General features: G+C 31.2%; 2 protein-coding genes across 2 annotated transcripts in view; both read left to right on the forward strand.

The window, feature by feature from the left end:
- The first annotated feature begins 4,570 nt into the window (after positions 1–4,570).
- LOC130893989 (odorant receptor 63a-like) lies at positions 4,571–18,142 on the forward strand. The gene is made up of 7 exons (XM_057800466.1): positions 4,571–4,783; positions 7,547–7,938; positions 9,596–9,777; positions 12,993–13,092; positions 13,143–13,232; positions 17,821–17,976; positions 18,031–18,142. The coding sequence occupies exons 1-7, from the start codon at positions 4,585–4,587 to the stop codon at positions 18,076–18,078; spliced, it is 1,167 nt and encodes a 388-aa protein (XP_057656449.1). The 5' UTR covers positions 4,571–4,584; the 3' UTR covers positions 18,079–18,142.
- A 1,866-nt stretch (positions 18,143–20,008) lies between these two features.
- The window catches only part of LOC130893958 (uncharacterized), a 34,040-nt gene continuing 32,037 nt past the window's right edge, over positions 20,009–22,011 (forward strand). Inside the window, exon 1 of the mRNA XM_057800417.1 lies at positions 20,009–20,192. The gene's annotated coding sequence lies outside the window, so the exon portion shown is untranslated. The remainder of the gene's footprint in view (positions 20,193–22,011) is intronic.

Raw genomic sequence — 22,011 nt, forward strand, 5'->3', positions numbered from 1 at the left:
AGCAAAAGTTATTTTTTGTAAGAATTTTGGCGCCAACTTACGTTTAATAACCCAATGATTTTTTTTATTTATGATATAAATTTTTTCTTCTAATTATTTGAAAAGCACCCTTATTTTCAATAGAAAGGTCACCACAAAATATTGGCTATTTGAAAAAGTTTATTAGTTCATTTACAATTTTTAACTATTTCTCAAAATTTCATTTCATAATTACTCAAAAAACATGTTGATTAAAAAATCTTTCAGATTTGAGGTTTCTATTTTTTTTTAATTTTTTGAGAAAACTATTTTTTCATACCATCATAAAGTGCAGATTCCAAAGAACAAAAAGTCCACGGATTGTTTTGAAGGTTCCGTTATTTTGAAGTGATCATTTTCGATTGCAATAGTTTTCGATATTAAGTAAAAAAGGTGAAAAAATGATTATATTAAATTAAAAACATTACAGTGTTTTTGGACATGGAGACGTAAGTTTTTCATGAAATAAAAATGAAGAAGCAAATATTTGGTTATTTGAAATTTTCACATTAATTTTGAGGGTACGTGAGAAAAGTGTATGTACAAAAAACTCCCCCCCCCCCTCCACTTCCCCACCTTAAAGGCCTGGAAATTATTTTTCCTTCCATTTTTGTTATATTCACCTTGGACTAGGATAGAAGGTTTTTAAAATGACAAAAAGTGAGTAAGAAAATAATGGTAGTAGGATAAAACCCATTGGAAAAGAAGAATAGTATAATACAAATGGAAGGAAAAATAATTTACCGGCGATATGAGGTTAGGAAAGGAATAGGTTGAGCTTTTAAGGGTAAAAACGGTTTATCTCCTTCTCGGCAAAACTAGAAGTCCAATGGAAAAGAGTGACACAGAGAAGTTGTAGAATACATAACTCAAAATTTATGTGAAAATTTAAATAACCAAGTTCTGGGTTTTTTATTTTTATATCTTACAAGCACATTTCTTTCATGAAAAATTTGTTGAGAATATACCTTTTTATGTCCCAAACACACTGTAATCTATTTGATTTGAAATATTCATTTTTTCACCTTATGTTGACTTAGTATCAAAAAAATTTTCAATTGAAAATCTCTATTTTCTGATGGTGTAAAAAAATTTTATCATCACCACGATAAATTTTCTCATAAAATGAAGAAAAAAATCGCACCCGAAAATTTATTTTAATCACTAAGTACAATTTTCAGTTTTTTATAAAAATTTTATACTCACTTATGTTTTTCTATGTAAAATGGAATCTCACATTTTTCGTGTAGAGTATAAACTTTTAATAAATAACTAAAAATTGTAAAAATGATTGAAAAACATTTCGGATGTGACTAATTTCGTTTTTTATTTACTTTTTCTAAGAAAATTTACTATGCTTTTCACAGAAAGTAGAGATTTCCACGAAGAAAAATCCCACCGATTTAAAAAAACATAATAATTTGAACGGAGAATTTGTCATTAAACTTAAGATGTTTTTTCTTAATTAAGTCAAAAGAAATCTACAAAATTTATATTCCAAACCAAATATATCACAGTGTATTTGAGATATGAAGAGGTAATTTTTTGTGAAAGAAATTAAAAAACCAAAAACTTTCAAATTTCTCAAATCAATTTTGAGATTATGTGAAAAAAGTGAAAACAAAAGTAGATCATTTTATTATCTACAACATTGCTATCGACGGAAATCCAAATAAACCGATTTTACCCTTAAAACTCAACTCCTTTTCCTTCCCAACCACAGATCGCTCGTAAATTACTTTTTCTTCTATTTCTATTATTTTATCCTCGTTTTCCAATGAATTTCATCCTACTATTATTTTTTTTGCTTCCAAAAATTATCAACCCTGTTCTACTTTCTTCTCCGATGAAACCTTGTGTTAATTATAAACTGATTACTCATCATAAAACAATTCCATTGATAAAAATAATAATTGTTGATGAAGTTTGAACAATTACTTCCAGCATAAATTCCCGAAGATGTTCCACGTTGCAGCTAATCAGAAGCTTAGATAGTTGATTCCACAATTTAATTAGACGTTTCAAATATGTTGGAAGAACGTGAACAATTTAATATTCTATTCGAAATTCCAATTTTGTTAATCAAACTGTCTTCAATATACGTTACTTATAACAAGGTAGATCTCCAGCAACTGTGACGTTCTATTTTTGTAATATTGCCCATTGCATTAGCTAGAAGAGTTTCTATTGAAACACCGACTTGTATAGCTTCTAAAACTTGTATTTTCCAAGCTTTATACCTAGTTTATACCTCAATATAATCGGAATTTGAAACAGTAAACATATATAGTTGTACAAAAAATGTTATTTGTGTTTCGTGTATAAAACTCGGGTTTTCATGGCAAATTTAAAAGAATTTTTGGCCTCGACCTGCGGCCATGTGCCTTTAAAAACACTAATTTTACCCATTTAATACAAAAATACATAATTTCCTTCTCGATATCTTTCATTTTTACGAAAGGATTAGGTATCTTCTAGCTCCCGGTCTATGATGTTTCCTCTGAATCTTTTATTCTTTTCAAAAAGTTCAAGAGACTATTCACATCAACGTACTTTGTCGTGTTTTTTATATAAATACTATAAACCTTTATAAGGCTCATTTTATGTTCTTCCAGTGGGTTGTTCTTTTAGAAAATTGTTTGTTTATGAAACGGTTCTTTGAAAAATAAAAAGGCGAGCAGTTAAGATTAATAGTTCGGTTAAGGGGAGTTTGTGCATGTTTTTGAATGAATCAGATGGTAATTATTAGACCTGTCTTTTGTTTTAAATATTAATAAATCAATTTTTTGAAGTATACTAAGTCTAATCGTTTCTCACACCATTTGTTGAGGTGATTAGTTTGTAAAAATTTCACCTACCGCCGTTAATTTAACCTTCCGTTATGTGGGCCTTCCAGCGCTTTCAACCCCTCGACTTATGGTAGTTAATAAATGTTTTTATGAATTGGCAGAAAAAACTTGAGTGGAACATATAGCTTATTAACCATATCACGCTTATGTGATTATGTCAAATCTGACGTCTGACAAGTTTGACATTTTTAATCGCGAATATTTTCGTGCAATGATTTTCTATAACTTCCGACGTAGATTAAACCAACTGTATAAGATCAAATCGCTTCGTATAAATATTTGGCAGTCAAAAAGATTTATTTTCATTGAATACCGTATCTTATTACCGAAAATCAACAATAAATTGCGAGGTCAACATTTTTCTACACTTGAAGAAACGGTTGATGCGTTCAAATGACATGTTTTGGAGGTTCCTCGATCTGAATGGAAAACATAAAACTGTGTGGGGAGGCATTGCTGGTGAATATGTAATGGAACCATATTTTTAAGGCACATTTAAATGCTGGGAAGTAATTAGATTCTTTAGTAAACCAATTATCTTCTCAATTGGAAGTATTCCCACTTAGTACCCGTCAAAGGATGTGGTTTTTGCATGATGGTGCACCTGGTCCAGCTAATCACTTATAATTGGATAAATAATTGAACTATCTTCTGGATGATGGATTGGATGAAATGGTCCAGTACAGAGGCCACCATGGTCACAGATTTCAATCTGAGGCACATTAAGAATGAAGTGTATAGAGAACTTCAACAACAAGAGATGACATGAAACAGAGAATAAGGAATGAAGTTTCGAATTATTCTAAAGATTATTATTTGTAGTTTTTAATTGTTTCCTTTCTGTAATTTATTTAGAATATACTTTTCTTTCTTTGTACTTGATATTCAACAAGTACAGTACCAAAGAGCAATGTTGAAACGTCAGTATTTGACAAATCATAGCCAACTCACAATTAATTGCTGAATTAATAGATATTTTTACAAAATCACTGTTTTCCACAGAAAAATGAGAATATTTTCAGAACTAATAATTTTAGGTATAGGGATTGTTAGATAAAATAAAATATGTTGGTAGTACTTTTTGATACTCACACAAAATACAGGGAAAAACCCTAGAAAATAATGTATTAGTATTTTGATCCACCTTGTATCAGATTGTATCAGATCTTTATTCGTGAATTTCTCTTACATTGTACAGAGTATTTAACTTGTTACGATTTTTATGGAATATGATTTTTTCGATTATATCATTCAATTTGTAAAAAAATGTTACTTGATATTGTACAGCATTTTGGAAAGATTGTGAATAATTTTGAACTGTGGAGACTAATAACGGCTATAATTTCTCAAATTTTTGTAAATTGATATTTCAATGGAAAAAGGAGGCGCTGAAATTTATCAGACTAATCAATCATCCTGTATGTATACCGATGTTTTTTTTTTTTTTTAAACTTATCAAGAATTCACAATTACTTCTGTCTAAACGTAATTGTTTCTGTTTTGTTCCAATGTCTGACTTCACTTTTCTCTTCATGAATAATATAGATCCAAATTGCATTCAAGTTTGCAAATACACACGATTTGCAAAATCCTCTTTTACTGAAAACTGCTTATTTGCAATCGAATTACCTAAAAAATTCACTAGTTTGTATAATATAAGTTTCAACCTTTAATATTTTAATACAATAGTGACCAGTTAAACAGCCAAGAAGTCACAATGACAAGAATTGAAAAGAATAATAAATTGGTGTGTATGTCTTCAACGTTGAGTCTACTTAGATTATATTGCGTTGCTCCCGATGAGGATGCAATGTTCAATCCCTCAATTTTTTTCTATTTCAGATTCGCTATCATATCTATTCTTGGTTCCGTACCAATGATAGGTAGTTTTACTCATATGGTACACACAATAATGAGTAAGTATAGAACTTTTCTATTATTTGGGGTTGATTTCTTGATTTGATAAATCTAAATATTCTAAAAACATCAGCAGGTAGCTGAGATTTGAGCTAAGCATGAGGTCTGAGGCTCATACAAATTTGGTTCTTGTGGATAGAGGATCCACCCATCAGAATGAATATGTGGTACGTGCGACGTCATGATTGCCCGTATGAATTCGCCAGCTTCAAGTTTCTCTCCCTACAACAACAATATTTAAAGAAACGGTTTCGTTTCGAGGATTGCCCCGATTATCGGACAATTTTCCTTTACAGAGCTGTGTTTTGGGTAATTATTTTGGGGTACTGGATTTTCGCACAATGTGCGGGTCTGCCATCTATAGCAGTGTAAATTGGGTCTAGAATATTGACGAATGGTTAAATCAGTATAGTTATCTGGAGCAAACCACTTTTTTAGAGAGTTAGTCACTTGACTGTAAAGCGGATACAACTACGGATGTATTATTCCCAGTAGTCGGCAATTTGGTTGATAGCAGAAGCACATCGAATTCAGAAATTGGAATAAGGTTAACCTAATTGGTGGAATCGTCGAGGAAAACTAGAAAATTTTCTGGAAATTCTTCAGTTGCTACTACCCGTACCAATAATGGCGTCTAGTAGTCCAAGATGTGAGGAGGTGGATTTTAGAAAGGATAATATTTCTATGTTACTAACGATGATTGACTACTCGCAAGACAATAATCTTTTGAGCGAGTGATGAGTTGGAGTATGCGTTTCCTTTCTATTCGAATATTGCTCCCAATTCAGTCCGGAGTAGTATTCAGATCGGCCAACCAATTGAAAATTAAGTCTCACTTTCCATCGACCACACCGATTGGAGCATTGAGTCGGGAGCTATTAGGATCAAATGTCAATTAGGTCAAATGAAAGAACGAATCTTTAGTGTGTGAGCAATGAGTGCGATATCATCCCCATAAAACTCTATAGTGGCATATCCCATAGGATATTAATTCCTATGGGATTATAGGATATTGCTTCGAAATAAGCTCTGCATGCCATACTTAGTCGAAAGCTTCCTGAACATCCATGAAAACGGCAGCTAAGCATCGTTACCAATTCATTGCGCTCGGGTTATGATTATCCGAAGATCCGTTGTGGCGTTGTTGCCATGTTATGTATTCGGTCGTGGATTAAAAATTTGAAATTGTGGTTGGTACAAAAATTCTCTTCTTAATCAAGTCTTTACCCATGACGCTGATGAGCGATATGAGATGCTAAAATTCAGGCTTCATGGAGCTTTTGTCGAGGCTAGAAATTGAAATCGTGTTATGAAACATTCGTGGAATAAGTTGGAGAGTTGGAAAGGCATCTTGTAGAAGGTTTTCCAATGCCTATATTTTGTTCTCACTTAATAAGGTGATTATGTACGGCTATGAATTATATTTTGAGTTGCAAAGTCGATGATAAAGTTCCCAAGGAAATTGAGTTTGTCATTTCAAGTAAAGACTTCGGGAATACGGGACATCCGTAACAGGAATTCGACAAGGTGACAATGTGAGCCCATTATTGTTGAATTAAATTATGAAAAATATTAATAATAGCGTAAAAGAAATTTCTAGAGGACACAAGATAGGACTATGATCAATAAAGATATTATTCTAAGCCGACTACGCAATTTTGATATCCAATAACGAGGAAGATATGCAGCGTTTACTATATCGGTTCCAAACAACAGCCGAAAACCTTGATATGCAGATATCTGTAGAAAAAAACAGAATCAATGGTGAACTAGCTATGAACTGCAACCCAATTCACTGGTGTATGCAATGTAATGAGATGCTTAGATCACAAGTGCCAAAAACTTACAAAAAGATAAAACAAATATATTGCCATCGATAGTAAAGTCCGCATGTACAAAACAAAACGTAAAACTTATACTTACTTATGCAGGAGAAACTCGAGTGAACACAACCAAAACGAAGAACATGTTAAGCAGGGATGAAAATGTTAACAACATTCGGAGGAGTGAGCCTTGCAGATCAAATGAGAAGCAATGCCAAAAGAAAAGAAAAGAAAACAGGACATAGTACGATTCACGAGATCAGGATTTTTTGAAGATACCACGTCGATAAAATGATGGGACTTCCCTAGAGTACGAAAACAGGACATGTACTTCTTAAGAGGCTGAATATAGAAGAAACAAAAAAAAATAGAATAGAGACTAAAGGTACTTTTAAAAAGATATTACAAGCATTGATAAAAATAGGTTGAAATGTGTTAATTTATATTAGTCTCAAGAAAAAAGGAAGAAAAAGAAGAAGTTTACAGTATAGTTTTGAAGACGGCGACTTCATCTTCGGATGTCAGGTATTTTTGACCATGCAGCTCAATGTGCGACTACTCTCTTTTTGATCATGTAAGATGGTTGCCAAATCGCACCACCTTTATAGTGCAAGCCGATTGTCTGGCCTCTTCACTTTCTCTGTTTGTTAGTACTGATTTAGAGAATTCCAACCATTCCATTTCTAGTTCTATTGCTATGAGTTGGACTAACTTTATGTTCAGAAATTCACAAGATTAAACACAAAAAATATTTTTAAGAATAACCTCTCGACCACAAGTCTAAATTAAAAGTACAATGATATGATGAGATATTTTTTATAAGGGTAGGGAATGAGCTTTCCTTTTATACAAGGGATATCAAATTAAAAACGTACCACCCTCGATTTGCCAGTTTATATCGCCTTGTTGGAAAGCATATGATCAAAATATTTTTTTCAGGTGGAGAATACAATCGTGTGGCTGGAGACATAACTTACATTTCTTCATATTTAACAAGTTATATTGCGGTTTGGGCATTCATCATTAAATTGAACCGTGTTGCCGAGATTCATATTTTTTTGGCGGATATTGAAACATTCGGAAAACCTCAAGATTTCGATCGTAATAACAACAATTTCAATAAATACTCAAAAATAAACTACGTTTTCGTGGAATTTATGGTGTGGACTTCAGTTTCTGGTTCGAATATATTCCAAACCAAGAATTGCCAAGAGGAAAATTTGAAATTTAATTTGACGGAAGTTTGTGGGCTAGCTACATATACGTGGTTACCATTTGATATTGATTATAGTCCCGTGAAAGAGATCTATTTAATGTTTCAAATATTTGGAGTAAGTTTAATGTCACTTGATATCTAGGTAGTTTTTTATTTGTGTCTATCGTATGTTAATGTCAAAAATCTACCTGCGCAGTTGCTCTCTTAGTCACTCTTTATTTAGTGATCTCTAGATGATGTTTTATTTCAGCAGCAATGGAAAACTATGATAATCAAACACGGCGCTAACAAACTGATTCACTAGAAATTTCCCTTTAGTTATATTCCAGTGATGAACACAGGAAATTTGGAAAATACTAAATGAGCTGACAAACAGACAGAAGAAGATAAGAAATCAGAAGATAAGATTGTAGATGATACTAAAATAGCAGAAGAATTTAATACTTATTTCTCGAGCATTGGACCCAAACTTGCAACAAATATTAAAAAATCTGAAAATTATTATTTCAAGAAGAAGAAAGACAACAAATTATGAATCAGTGGAATATGACAGACTTAAGAGAAATCAAGGAACTGAAAAATAAAGCTGCACCAGGAGTCGACCACATATCAAAGGAAGATGAATGAAGAATGAAATAGGAAATAAAATAGTACAACTAACCAATGAAATACTGATAAGTGGCAAATTTCCAGAAGCACTGAAAGTAACAGAAATAATATGCTATATACAAAAAGGATATCAAGGATGATGTCTTGAATTACAGACCAATTTGCTTACTAAGTACATTTTAAAAAATAGGAGAAAAGGTGATCAAAGCAAGACTGGTGACTTTTGTCCAGAGCAGTTTTGGATTTGATAGAAAGCAGTATGGATTTCAGAAAGGAAATAACACAATCAGTACCACCGTAGACTTACTTGAATACATTAGCAACGAAATTGATAAAAATAAGTATGTGGCTGCAGTGTATATAGATTTACAGAAAGTTTTTGATACAGTGGACATAGAGCTAATGCTGAAAAAGCTAAACAAAATGGGACTTCAGGAAACTGTACCGTAATAGGTGGAACTGAAAGTCAAAAGAAAAAATTTAGTGTCGGAGTGGACCATGGGTCGGTATTTGAACCACTGCAATACCTACTCTATGTTCACAGTCTACAGTTAGTAAATCTCAAATCAAAGTATTACATGTTTGCAGATGACACTGTAATTGTTACATCTGGATATACAAAAGAAGAACTTGAAACATCTATAAACAAAGATCTAAAATTATACTTTAAGTGGCTTAAATATAAATAAAACTGAGTACATTTTAATAAAACACAACCAGAAGAAAGGCTGTCATTTTAAATTAGTATTAGAAGATGTTGAGCTTAAGAAGACCAATGTATATAACGAACGTTCACTGATAGTTTTAACATAGAAAATGAATGGATATAAAATTGACATATTTGCCAGTAATAGGAAAACAGAGCAGGCTCGAGGAAATAAACGACAATGAATAAAGTTATGGTTAATTCTGCAACGTAGATGGGATTCGTCATAGACTGTACCAACTAAGAACACAAAGAAATCCACCAAGGAATATGTTTAGCTCTAAACAGGAAATATTCCAATCAAATTGATCGAGATATATGAATATTTTTTCCAAATTGTATCCAAATCGTGAATTATTTTATAGAGTATACTATTAGATTTACTAAGATTATCAATGTTTTATCAATTGAATGATATGAAGTAATAGGCCGTAATAATTTTTGTATTCATTCACAGGTTCATCTTTTATACGTAGTATGTGGATTTATGGCTTGGCAGGTATTCGAAATTACACAACACATAATAATTAGGATGAGAGATGTCAAATACGTGATGTTCAAAGCCTTAAACCAAAAAGATCCTTTGAAAAGAAAAAATCAGTTACATTTTGCGATTAGATACCATAACGCTCTTTTCGGGTAAGATTTTTTTCATCTATCTACAAAATTAGAAAAAAAATTCGTATGGATTTAAATAGATTGTGGCATATATTTGCACAGACGTTCAGAGATATTCACTAGAATTTCAGCCACATTGGGTGCTTAGTTTCTATTCGAAAAAAAGTCACGAGAATTTTACTCCAGCTTTTTTGATTTGACTCAGAAACAGAAGGTCGTATTGTTAGTTTCTTTTATGCATCGTGATAGCTACATCAACGAGGCAACAAGAGAAAAAAGGAAATCAAACATCATTACTGACTATAATGCAACAAAAGGATGTGTCGATGATTGGACCAACTATGAAGCTATTACAACGTTGGCAGAAGAACCAAAAGATGGCCTTTAGTAATATTTTTTCACTTTCTAAATGTTCCCACATATAACGGTTTTGTAATTTATAAGCATAAACGACTTGCAAGTGATGAAAAGGAAGAAAAAGCTGTCTTAAGCATCGTTAAAGCAGATCAACGATAAGAAGTTGGTGTTCAACAACAAACATCAAGCTCTAGACCAAGGACAAGATGTCATCTTTGTCCAGGATCGTGTGACAGCAAATACAATCAGAGATGTTCGGTGTGTGATAATTCAATTTGCAAAAATCATTTGCTAATAATGTGCACATCGAGATCAACGATAATTGCTGAAAATCTTGACATTTTTTATGTGTGTTCTAATTCGATTTTAATTTGTATATAATTTTTATTTTTCATTGAACTTTTGTAGGCATACATTTTACTTGTGTTGACTAGAATAAACCTTAGTCCTTCAAAGTGATTTCAATTGAAGTATTATTTTTATCGTACGTTCTGTTAAACTTTGTACATTTTTTTAATTATAATTCATTATAATGTACATAAATTATGTTTAAAATACATTATTCTACAAGTTTGTGTCCAAATAAACCGTTTTTATTGCACTTTGGGATCTGAATTAGATGTCGAGTCATACTACGTAAGAAATTTTTTTTCGCAACTACATAAGGGAGACGTAGTTTTGGTTTATTTCGCACAAAAATTAGGAGAAAAATTTTAGCATAATGTGTGTTTACTTTCAGGTAACAACAATGATTAGATTAGGGGGTGCGTGTAGACAATTGATTATATAAACGACAAGCTGGTAAAAATATTAGATTAGAAAACAAACATCGGAAGAACATTTGTTGTAAATGGGCAAAACAAATTATATTTGTCGATATTTGCTATTTGTCTTTACGGCTATTCAATACTCCACACAACATATTATTCATACATCAAAAAATATCAAATGAAAATACATCATCAACATATTGGAATTCAGTTTTGGAAATTTGGAGCTAAATATTACAAAATTTTTCAGACTACAAAATCCTAAAAATGATACAGGTCATTGCCAACAATGAACTGTCATTGCCTGCACCGAACTTCAGCAACGTTATTTGCTGATAATGGTGGAGATATCATTTTAGAGCGATATGGTAACTGGAAGTCTACCAATGTCGCTGAAGGATATATAGACAATTCACCCACAAATTAAATCAAAATTGCCAAGACTATACAAAATTTTTCTCAAGAAAACAATCGAAATGATGAAGTATCTGCTTTATCTTCATACTCTGACAATAACAAGCATTTCAATATACCTATAATTTCAAATAAATTGAGCCCAATCCATTTTTAAGATTTCAATATAATCTAATATATAAAATTATCGTGTCGCCGTGTTTGAAATTGAACTCCTCCGAATGGACTTGACCGATTCTCATAAAATTATGTGTGCATATCGGGTAGGTCTGAGAATCGAACAACATCTATTTTTCATCCCCCTAAATGTTAAGGTTAGTCCACCATTAATTTTTTTTTTGTGCCACAGCATTACAACAAACATAAAACTCTCTACGGTATCTTTTATTTGATAATTATAAACTTTTATTTTTTTTCATGACTGGAAAAAATATTATATTACTCTGAATTTTTCACTTCTATAAGATCAAGCCCTATTTTTGCATTATGATTTTTTTATTTTTATCCACAGATCCACAATAGGATTACAAGATGGCAATCAAATATAATAATTATATTATGATAAATTCTTATTTATAATTTCAATTTCCTTTTTATATTAATCGTAGCAGTGACTGTTATACGTATCATTTTGATTTTTATGTGCTGTTATATTAATTTTATTCTCATCATAAATTTATCATCAAGCTCTAGTGCAAAAATTATTTATTAATAACTAAAAAGACAGTTTTTACTAAACTACTAAACACAAGCTATGAGCTCCCGCTAACAATGGCCATTGTCGTATCTGTACATATTGTACTTAACATTTTTTGTAAATAGTTTTAAATCAAAACAGTAACGTGTACGTGTATTATAGTTAAAGGTAAGTCAAATAATGAGCAAAAGAATACAATATTGAATCACTATTCCTCACAAATAAGTATTTCAAGTTGATTTATTTATAGGTTATATGTACATTTAGCAATGCCAACAAGACATAAAAGGACCAATTTGAGTCGTCGAACTATCTAATCTCGTGACAATTAGAACGGAGAGATTCATAGTAAACAGACGTAGAGGAATTGACCATCAAGTTCTTCGAGCATTTACATCAGATTTATTTCTTCGACTAGCATTCCAGTAGGAACCTTATATAGAATATTGGGCTCATTTCAAAAGGTTTTTTAACAAGTATATGTGGCATATTATCGCCCAATTAATAGTAAAAATATGAATAAGTATTTTTGGTGCCTACACAGCTATTAAGAATTTTAATTTGTAATATATTCGTTACTTTAATAAAGAATACTCTTTTAACCTAAATCAAACTTATTTCAATTGTCTATACAACGCTTTCGATTATAAGTAAATTCCTATACACTTATAGTGAATTAGTTATTTTTATTGAACTAAAAAAATATTTCGTAGAAATCATTTATATGGCAGAACAACGTTTAGCGGATCAGCTAGTTATTAAAATAAGCAAAAATTAAAATATAAGAACTAGAATGTTCCTAATTTTGTTCTATAAATAAATAATATAGAGAAATGTGCTTTATATTAATGTTAATAACGAATCGAAATGGGTGTCGAAAAAATAATGTACTCACCACTACTGGAAACGGTTTTTTCGGACCTAGTGTCTTGAAGACTTTTTACGTAAATTACTATTCTATTTAAACTTTTTATTGCAAAAAATGTTATTATTTTCAGCTTGGTAGACAGAGTTAATGAAATATTTGGTCCTTTCATGTTTACGCATATGGTTGTAACATCAATTATAATGGGGACAGGCATATACATGTTTTTACATGTAAGTATATTCCAATAATACAAGTCTTGAAGTTATCAGTTATTTTTCAGTCTAATTCATTATCAAGCATGTTTGTATTTATTGGATGGCTTTGGGGATTGTGCATGGTTTGCTTCAGCGGTCAACGTCTACAAAATGAGGTGAAACTCTACATCATATAATTTACTTATTCAGAGATCATTCATACAGGTTATCTTGTCCTTTTTTGCGTGTGATTATCAAAAAATTGAGCATAAACAACAATTTCCTTCGGATAATAAAAGAAAATTATTTATAAAAGTTGTATGGAGAAAACTGATTGAAAGTAAAATAATGTATTACAAGATTTTGTAGAGAGCATTGATATTGACATTCAATAAAATCCTCTTAGGTCTCAGGTAAATAATTCAAAAAAAGTAAATGAAAATTATTGAACGAATGATGAAGTACCAAAAGTAGACAGAATAAATATGGAATTGATAAAGAATGAAGGGAAATACTAGTCTAAAACATGTAGATAATGACAATGAACAAGATAATGATTAATTCAATGTCTTTTAACTTATAATAGATAATACATAATAGACAATTAGTGATAAGGATTTACACGAGTCAACATTTGATGCAAATGATACCTACTATCAATTGAATAATCGAAAAATATCATAAAAAAGAGGAAATGTTATTGATCGACCTCCAGTAAGACCTTATTGACCTTCAATAAGTATTCAATCGAGAGAAGTGAATCATCGACATGAGTGGATTAACATGGACTAGAAATTAGATTGGATAAGATTAATTGCAATAATTTGGAATTTGTCAGAAGTGAATATAATTTCAGTTAAAGACGAAACAGACTACAAGAGGTATAAACAGAATAACACTGTTCAATTTACCCTAATTATTGGAAAATTGAACGGAAGGAATTTAAGAGCGATTGGAGGTCAAAAAATCATAATAGCTGATGACATGGTGTTAGTTGAAGAAAAAAAATCTAAAACAAACAATACCGGAAACGACAACAACAGAAGTTAAAAAGATGGAATTAAAAATAAACAACAATGAAACAATGTCAGTTAGGAAACAATGTGCAGAGATTCAATAATAATTTGTTCATTAACAAAATAATTTCTCAATGATAGTATAAAAGCTAGCAACGTTTTTGTGAAAGAATTAAAAATTCGGTCAAAAAAGGCCTATTCGTGTCACGAAAAAGGAAAGAAAAATAGAAATACGATAGTAAATGTACCGGACCTAACCTAACTTAACCTAACCTAACCTAACCTCAATAGTATCGACGAATTTTCCGGTCCCGAAAGAGCAATAAAAACAATAGAAATAAATGAAAAGCAATTTTATTCCACAAAAATAAAGTTACTTTCCTCATCCGCTTCCATTGGAGGTAGATCATTCTCTCCAGGATACAAAAATTTTATATCTACAATGATTGCATCGAATGGATTAAAATCGGTTGCGCCGTCTCCATAGCAATTCACGAAGATGCAGGTCCAAGTTACCTCTAATTGCCCCCCTCGATATTCTTCTTCTCATGTGCTGGATTCAATATTTTGGGTGTAGGACCCTGTTTCAACAAAGTGCTCTTGATGGTTCGATATTTCTGCTTTTACTCACCTGCGCACGAAATGACCGCGATTTTCGACCTTGCGAGGTCGCGGGAATTTCAAAAATATCGTCGTCACCTGTAAAATTTCATTGGCGTTTTTCGTTTAGCCAAGAGTTTGAAGTAGATCAGTTTTTAGACATGCTATCTCTCTCACTTTCCAGATCGTCCTGAGGTCTACTTGGCGGTAGCTTTTGCATCCGTCAAATTCTTTTGACAACTTTTTGCGACGTGAATCTATTATTGCCAGATATTTTTATTGTTTTTTAAACTGAGCCAAACGCCACTTTTGTTCAAAAAAATATTTTATTACGGTTGAAATGATGTTATTTCAGTACTTGAAGACCCAAAATTAATTTACCAAGCAATAAGTCCATCGTTGAACCACATAAATCTGAAAGTGGAATTGATTGGGCATGTTGAAACAGTACAGACAATCACGTGTTAGTCGCACAAGCGAAATAGACTACAGCAGCTTTTTATAGTCAAGATTGCATCAGTTTATCAGCTCTTGTGTATCCGTTGCTATTATTTTCAAAGTTTTAACTAAATTAAGTTACAATGGCTAGTCAAAAATGATGAAAAGTGATGCTTATAAAGACAGAAATTGTAAGATAATAAGCGCCAATCAAAGATATCAAGCAATCAGGCCAAATAAAATTCGTCCACATTATTTTGAAACTGAACTTGAAAATATATATTTGGAATAAGCTCTTGTTAATTTTTTTCTTGTCCATTAGGCTGATGATGACATGGCTCCTATCATTAGTAATGAAATAGTTTATGTAAACTTCAACAATTGCTATTCATACCGATTTGAGAGTAATAGGGTTCTTACAGCTGTTGAAGATTGAATGTCTTGTGATGAAAAAGAAGTAGCCAATTATGGAATAATATTTCACATATGACAAATAAAATTTAATGTAGAAGTTGTGATACGCTGCTCAGACACAAATATTCTGATAAAATTTGAGTTGAGAAATCATGAGCAATTTATAAGAGTCAATCATGTTTAAAAAACTTTCTCTACAGAGCTTTCACACCCCAGCTTTTCTTCGGAAAGGTAAAGTGCGACCTTTCAAACAAGTAGAACAATCAGAAAAGCATCAATCTGTCAAAATATCATAACAGATGAAGGAAAATCTTTGTATAAGACATTTAAGATATGAGGAAAGTTTTTTTTATATCTTCGATGTTCGATTCGATATGTTTTCAAACACTTACTGAACTAAAAAATCAGATGATAATTTGAAAAAAAATTATTTTGACCCAACAAGCCTACCACCATATAATTATACCAACATTTACTAGGAGCTCGTTACATCACTAATTTTTAGGGAAATTTTCATTCAAAACATCTAACATATCTATCACCTCAAGCATCCGGCTGGACTGTAAATGACGATAAATATGATTGTATTTGGTTTGTTGGAGAATTGTTATTATTATAGGTAAAAAATAGAATAATAATTTATGAAATTTTTCATTTTCTCACAGATAATAAATTATTTAGAAACGATAACAGTACAAAAGACGATGATGACGATGAAAATGATAGCGGTGATAATGATTATTAAGATGCCTTCGTTTCTGGGATAAAACTATTGATTCAATTTTTTGTTTATTTTCTTACTTGAAATTGATCATTATCTTAATGTACGACAAATTAGAATATTTTGAAAATTTTTTTTCAATCCAAAATAAGCGTTTGGTACGGTTTAAACAACAATAAAAATATTTAGCAATAATAGATTAATGTCGCAAAAATAATGAAGAAAAAATAAAGCTTTTTAAAATTATTTTATAAAGTTATATTTCACTGGTAGCCCTTATTTATACATCAAAATTAAATGTTACACAATAATCATTTTTTGGAATACTGCGGGGTAGCATCTGTGGTAAAACGTTCACGAGAAACCCTGTTTTCAGCGTTATTTCGATATTATAAATGAGGTTTGTAAATGCAAAACTGGCCTCGTCCATCACAAGCAAAGAAGAAAAAACCGAGAAAACCGTTTAAAATGGTTATTCTGATACATTTTATTATGTAAATTGGGAAATATAATTAGCAAGTAAACATTCAGTGTGATATAAAATAAACGAGAAAAAACAAATTTGAGTTCGGATAGAGAAAGTTTTGCAATATTAACATGAATAAGGCAAGTTGTGGAACAGTAATTTTCGCAAAGATGAAAGTATTGAATGAACAAAAATTACAGATACGTTATATTTATTCTGGTTAAACCCGGAAAACTGTAATTACTTCTTTATAAAAATGATTATGTTCTGAAAATCATCAGATTGAATTTCTTGCCTTTTTAAAAATAGATTTCCGGCACTTATCTTCGTTGGTGCAACTCCTGTTTACACAGGTACGTTTTATGTAGCTATTCTTATGAAAGAAGTCAAATCTTTTAGTTTTTAGGTCCATTTTTTTTAAAAAAGGGTTAATACTAACCGTCTGTCTGTAACAGCGATATTTCCTTATATGAAGCATGTAGCGAAATCGAGGCTTTTGAGTTAAATTCCTGTATAGCTGTAGATGTGCCAAAAGCAAAAAAATTTTAGATATTATTAGAAAAAATTTGATCAAATTAACCAAAATGTGATCTTATTGGTCAAATGACCAAATAATATGAGATTTGTCAAGAAACAACAGGGACAAAATTATTGAATAAATGGAATTTTTGATATTTTTCTTGTTCAGCTCTTCCTGGAAACTTCCTTTTATGAATTATTATTATATTTTTTCACTTGTTTTTGGATTAAAATCAACTTTTTTAATTATATGATCTAATTTTGTATGTCTGTGAGTCTTTTGAAATGGAAATGGTTGTATACATTCGCTGTATAAATTTTAATACATATAAATACTTTCTAAATATAAAAATATATTTATCCAACTTCAATAATTGTAATAATGCTTCACTGGAAGAGCTCAAGATTTTGATAAACATGTTCGCATGATCTTCATCTTGATAAAACCAAACTTAATATATTCAAATAGAATTTTTTTTCCGCATGTATGGAAATTCAAGATTTTAGGTTTGAGCATTTTGAATATAGAAACTATATCTATAATAGTATTCTCAATACTTTAGATTTCGAATAAAACGTATCAATTTCAGTCATCAGAATTGGCAGTCGCAGTTTACGACTTACCATGGTATGATTGTGACCAAGAATTGAAAAAAGATGTTTTGTTTGTCTTGCATAGATGTCAAGAATTTCAAGTATTGAACGCTGAAGCATTTGGAATTATGGATAACGAAATGTTTTTGGGGGTAATTTATGAAATAGACAGTGTAAAGTTTTAATAATATTTCAGAATTTTTCAGGTTCTGAAACTCACTTACTCATACATAACTTTGTTAGGCAATGTATAAGGAATCTAATTACAAAACTATGGAATTTATTAGAAAAACTTAGCTAATCGTTGTTGTCGTCAATAAATATTGTAATTATCATGATTATGGGTAAATTTTTTGTTAATTCCATACCTCCATTAGTCTTTCCTATATCTTGTCTTCGTCTTCTAGTCTCAAACTCCTCTCCTCATTAGATCTCTAGCATCTCTTTTATCATATTTATATCAGTAATTTTTTTCTGTTCTGAGTTTTAGTCTTCTGGGCAGTTTTACTAATGTCTTTTTCATCATACAGATTCTTTATTTCCTAGTATTTCCTTCTTCAACATATGTCTGCCTCCTTTTTTCCTCCTAATATCCTCCTATGTCTTCTTTCGTTTTATTTAGTATCCACGTTTCACCGGCATAAAATAATTTTGGTCTAATGATTGTCTAATATAGATATAGCTTAGTTTTTGATATATGTTCTTGATTATTAGTATCTTGTTTATTGTTCCTGCCTGTTCGCTTCTTTGAGTTAATCTTGCTTCGATGTTTTCTTCCTCATCGTCATTGTCTTTAATAAGTGTTTCAAGGTAGACGTTGAGGCATTAAATTGTAATGACATTTTGTGAACATTAGTTGTGGGATCCAATGCATTTATTTTGCTCTAAAGTTATTATACCTAAAACATTAGTAGGTACAACTTTGAAACTTGTTGACTCTTTAAAATGTGAAATTCTGGTAGTGTATTTTCCCAAGTTTACATAATTTTTCTATGAGTTACTTCATTTACTCCAGAGTTAAAGGTATTGGTGATAATTATTATTCAATTATCAGTTTATTGCTTTTCATTTTGTACAAAATTCTTGTAATATATAACAATTGGGGACTGCATCTCTCATCCTTAGATAAAGGATCGGAGGTAGAAAAATATCTGCTTTGAAAGGGATCTGATTTGAGTCGATGGAAGCGGTAAAGCAAAAAACGGTAGAGCTCCTAAAGACCTGCACTAAAGAAGACTTCCAGCACTGCTTCGATCAATGGATAAAACGTTTGGAATGGTGTGTGGCGAGGGGAGGGAAGTATATTGAATGAGAGCATTCAAATGTAGAATTTTTAGTATCCAGTCTCGTCATTTGATAGCCAGACCTCGTATATAACAAATCTTAGTTATATCGTTAGATATATACATCAGTGAACAAAGTATGAATTAAATAAAGTCCTTACCACAATAACAAATCAAAGATTATATTCATCTCCACACAAAAAACGTTGTGCTCCGATATAAAATGCATCTTCTGCCATTGCATGCCTTGTTTGTAGTGCCTGTATGCTTCAGAAATTATTTTAGACTCTAATTCAAAGTAATATGCACCAAGCAACAACAAGCACTGATGTTTTTTAAACTTGGATTCATACAAATCTGTTTTCTTATAGTTTTCTGTAAAACTTATGTTTGTTCATATTTTGTACTATCTTATCCAGCTTCTAGATTAGGCATCTGTTTTTGATAAAACACTGCAAAATTCATGATAATTTTCTTCAGAATATTTCTTTATACCGAATGGCTTACTTGGCATGTACAACGATCTATAAATTTTCTAAAACATAAATTTTATCGAATTCAACAAAGATTACCTTTTAGTCGATTGAAAAATTAATTTCTGCTATCTTAAGATTGTACAGGTTGTTGAATTTGGAAAATATACTTAAAAAAAAACTCTACTCTCTCTCGAATATCCCAGAACCTCCTGTGTATCTAGTCTAATATTGCGAATTTCGATAGAAACATTATGCATAATCCTCTAAATAAAATTCATGATATGCTTTCTTGTGTCTCTGGCCTAAAAAAACAACTCCAGAAGCTACAAAATGACGCGCCAGCGCCTGGAGTCTTTTTAAAAGTGTTTTTGGTTTTCCGTTGAACTTTATGTGTAGTTGTGATTTCGCCGCCGTTGAATGACGGCGCATCAACGCTGTTCAACTTAAAAGCGACGTTTCTCATAAATACTCTCAGAATTAATTTCGCGATTTCGTGAATTCGTTTTCATTTGGATCTATTTGGTTTTGATAAATTTGATTTTGGGAAGTTTTAAGCTGTGAATTTGATCAAACTTTTTAGTGGTAATTTGAAAAGAAAACATATTGAAGGTATATAGATATTGCTGATTATCTCTTAAAAAATAATTATCTAAGTATATCGGATTAAAAAATTCTCGTTAGTAGTGGTCACGCATGTTCACAACAGCTATCAGCAGCTTTCAAAATTTTTAAATCATATCGTATGAAAATTATCCTTGATGTTAATGGTGTATTTCCTCAAAGTAATGTTGATAGGTACTCGGTGAGTATGTAAAGAGTTATTGTAGGTAAATAGAATGATCCCCTAAAGATATCATACATGTAGAGTGGTCAATGCGTACGAAGAAAGGTCGTTTATAAATAATAAAACTGTAATAGTTTTTAAGGATATTTCTTTATAAGAACATCTGACTAAAGCTTCTTCTATACAACTATGAAAATATGAGATGCCTGAGTTAAAATGTACGTACATCGTTTGCTTAATTTCGATGTCACTGTTGAATATTTCACTTTTCAACTCAGCCTTCAGCTTTGCGAACAGAAAATAGTCAGATCAGGGCTATATGTTGGGTGTTAAATGGGTCTTTTAAGTAACCAGCGCACCGACTAAAAATAAAATAAATTGCAGCATAAACCGGCATTTCTACAACAACTGTTCTTTGTGTCCCATTTAAATAAATACTTCATAGTATTTCAAATATTATTAGAGATATAGACGTGCGGCTTTCACGACCCTGTATTAATTTTTTATAAAATTTTTAAAGTCACAAACAGAAATATTCCAACTACTTTTGTTCCTGAAATACAAGGCGAAAACAAAAATGCTTTTGGAGATGTTATTATTTCTCAGATTCTGTATAATTCAATAAATTTTATCTCCAAAAATCATAAAAGTCCATATTTATGTTTGTTTACTTAATAGTACGCCATTCTTTTACACATGCATTTAATTATTACTTTCTTAAATCGCCATGTGAAATATTTAATCATATTCTAAACAAAAAAAAAATCATATAAATCTAATAAAATTGTTCAAATTGTCGTCCATTTTGTCTTCTACATACACCACACACAGTTTTAATTTGCCTTAAGGCATTTAAAATCATAAACAATTACCTTTGTAAGTTTCTCAATGCTTCTTAGGTTGAGGCTCAGAGTTCATCTATATTATTAGGCGATTTGTATAAATCTCATTTTTTAAGTATAACCATACAAAGAAGTCTATAATACTCAAGTATGGTGACCTAGGGGGCCATCTGATTGGCCCGTGTGTGCCAATCCAGCGTCTACGAAAAAGAGCTCTTAAATATTCTTTAACTCATGAATTATGAGCAGGCGCTTTATCTTGCAGGAAATATATTTAATATCGCTGTGCTAAAAGTATGTCCACCCCTCTTAAGCTACCATCAAAAATTGTATATAACCGCCCAATATCGCTGGAAACGCAAAAAAGAAACTATAACAACAATTAAAAACTGTCTCCATAGGTAATAAAATTTTAAGGCAACCGTCGTCACGTAGTTTTGCAGATTATCAAGTTTTTTATGTGCGAAAATATGGATCTGTTAAAAAATAACAAACTGCTTTTCTATATTCACTCACTCACCTTAATTCGACGGATTATGCTGAAATATTCACTTTTTAACAAATGGAAGACAGATCTCACGATTTCCATTATTCCGAAGTCCGGATAACAGCATTATTCGAATCGTTGGAGATGTAAAGATCTCCTTCAATGTCAGTGATATGTCAGAATTTCAAAAGAGAAAGTATCAAAAAATCCGTTAATCCTCCACTGGAGAATGAATGAGGAAATAATTATTTTTTTATATCAGCGTAGATTGCGATGAGACGAATACATTTTTTCTATCATAAATTTAAATTATCA

This window comes from Diorhabda carinulata, chromosome 5 (genome assembly GCF_026250575.1).
Source record: "Diorhabda carinulata isolate Delta chromosome 5, icDioCari1.1, whole genome shotgun sequence".
Classification (NCBI taxonomy): domain Eukaryota; kingdom Metazoa; phylum Arthropoda; class Insecta; order Coleoptera; family Chrysomelidae; genus Diorhabda; species Diorhabda carinulata.

Coding starts and splice junctions, on each gene's coding strand:
- LOC130893989 (XM_057800466.1), top strand. CDS start 4,585: ATGACAAGAATTGAAAAGAATAATAAATTGGTGTGTATGTCTTCAACG. Junction 4,784..7,546: donor TATGGTACACACAATAATGA/GTAAGTATAGAA, acceptor TATTTTTTTCAG/GTGGAGAATACAATCGTGTG. Junction 9,778..12,992: donor TACCATAACGCTCTTTTCGG/GTAAGATTTTTT, acceptor TATTATTTTCAG/CTTGGTAGACAGAGTTAATG.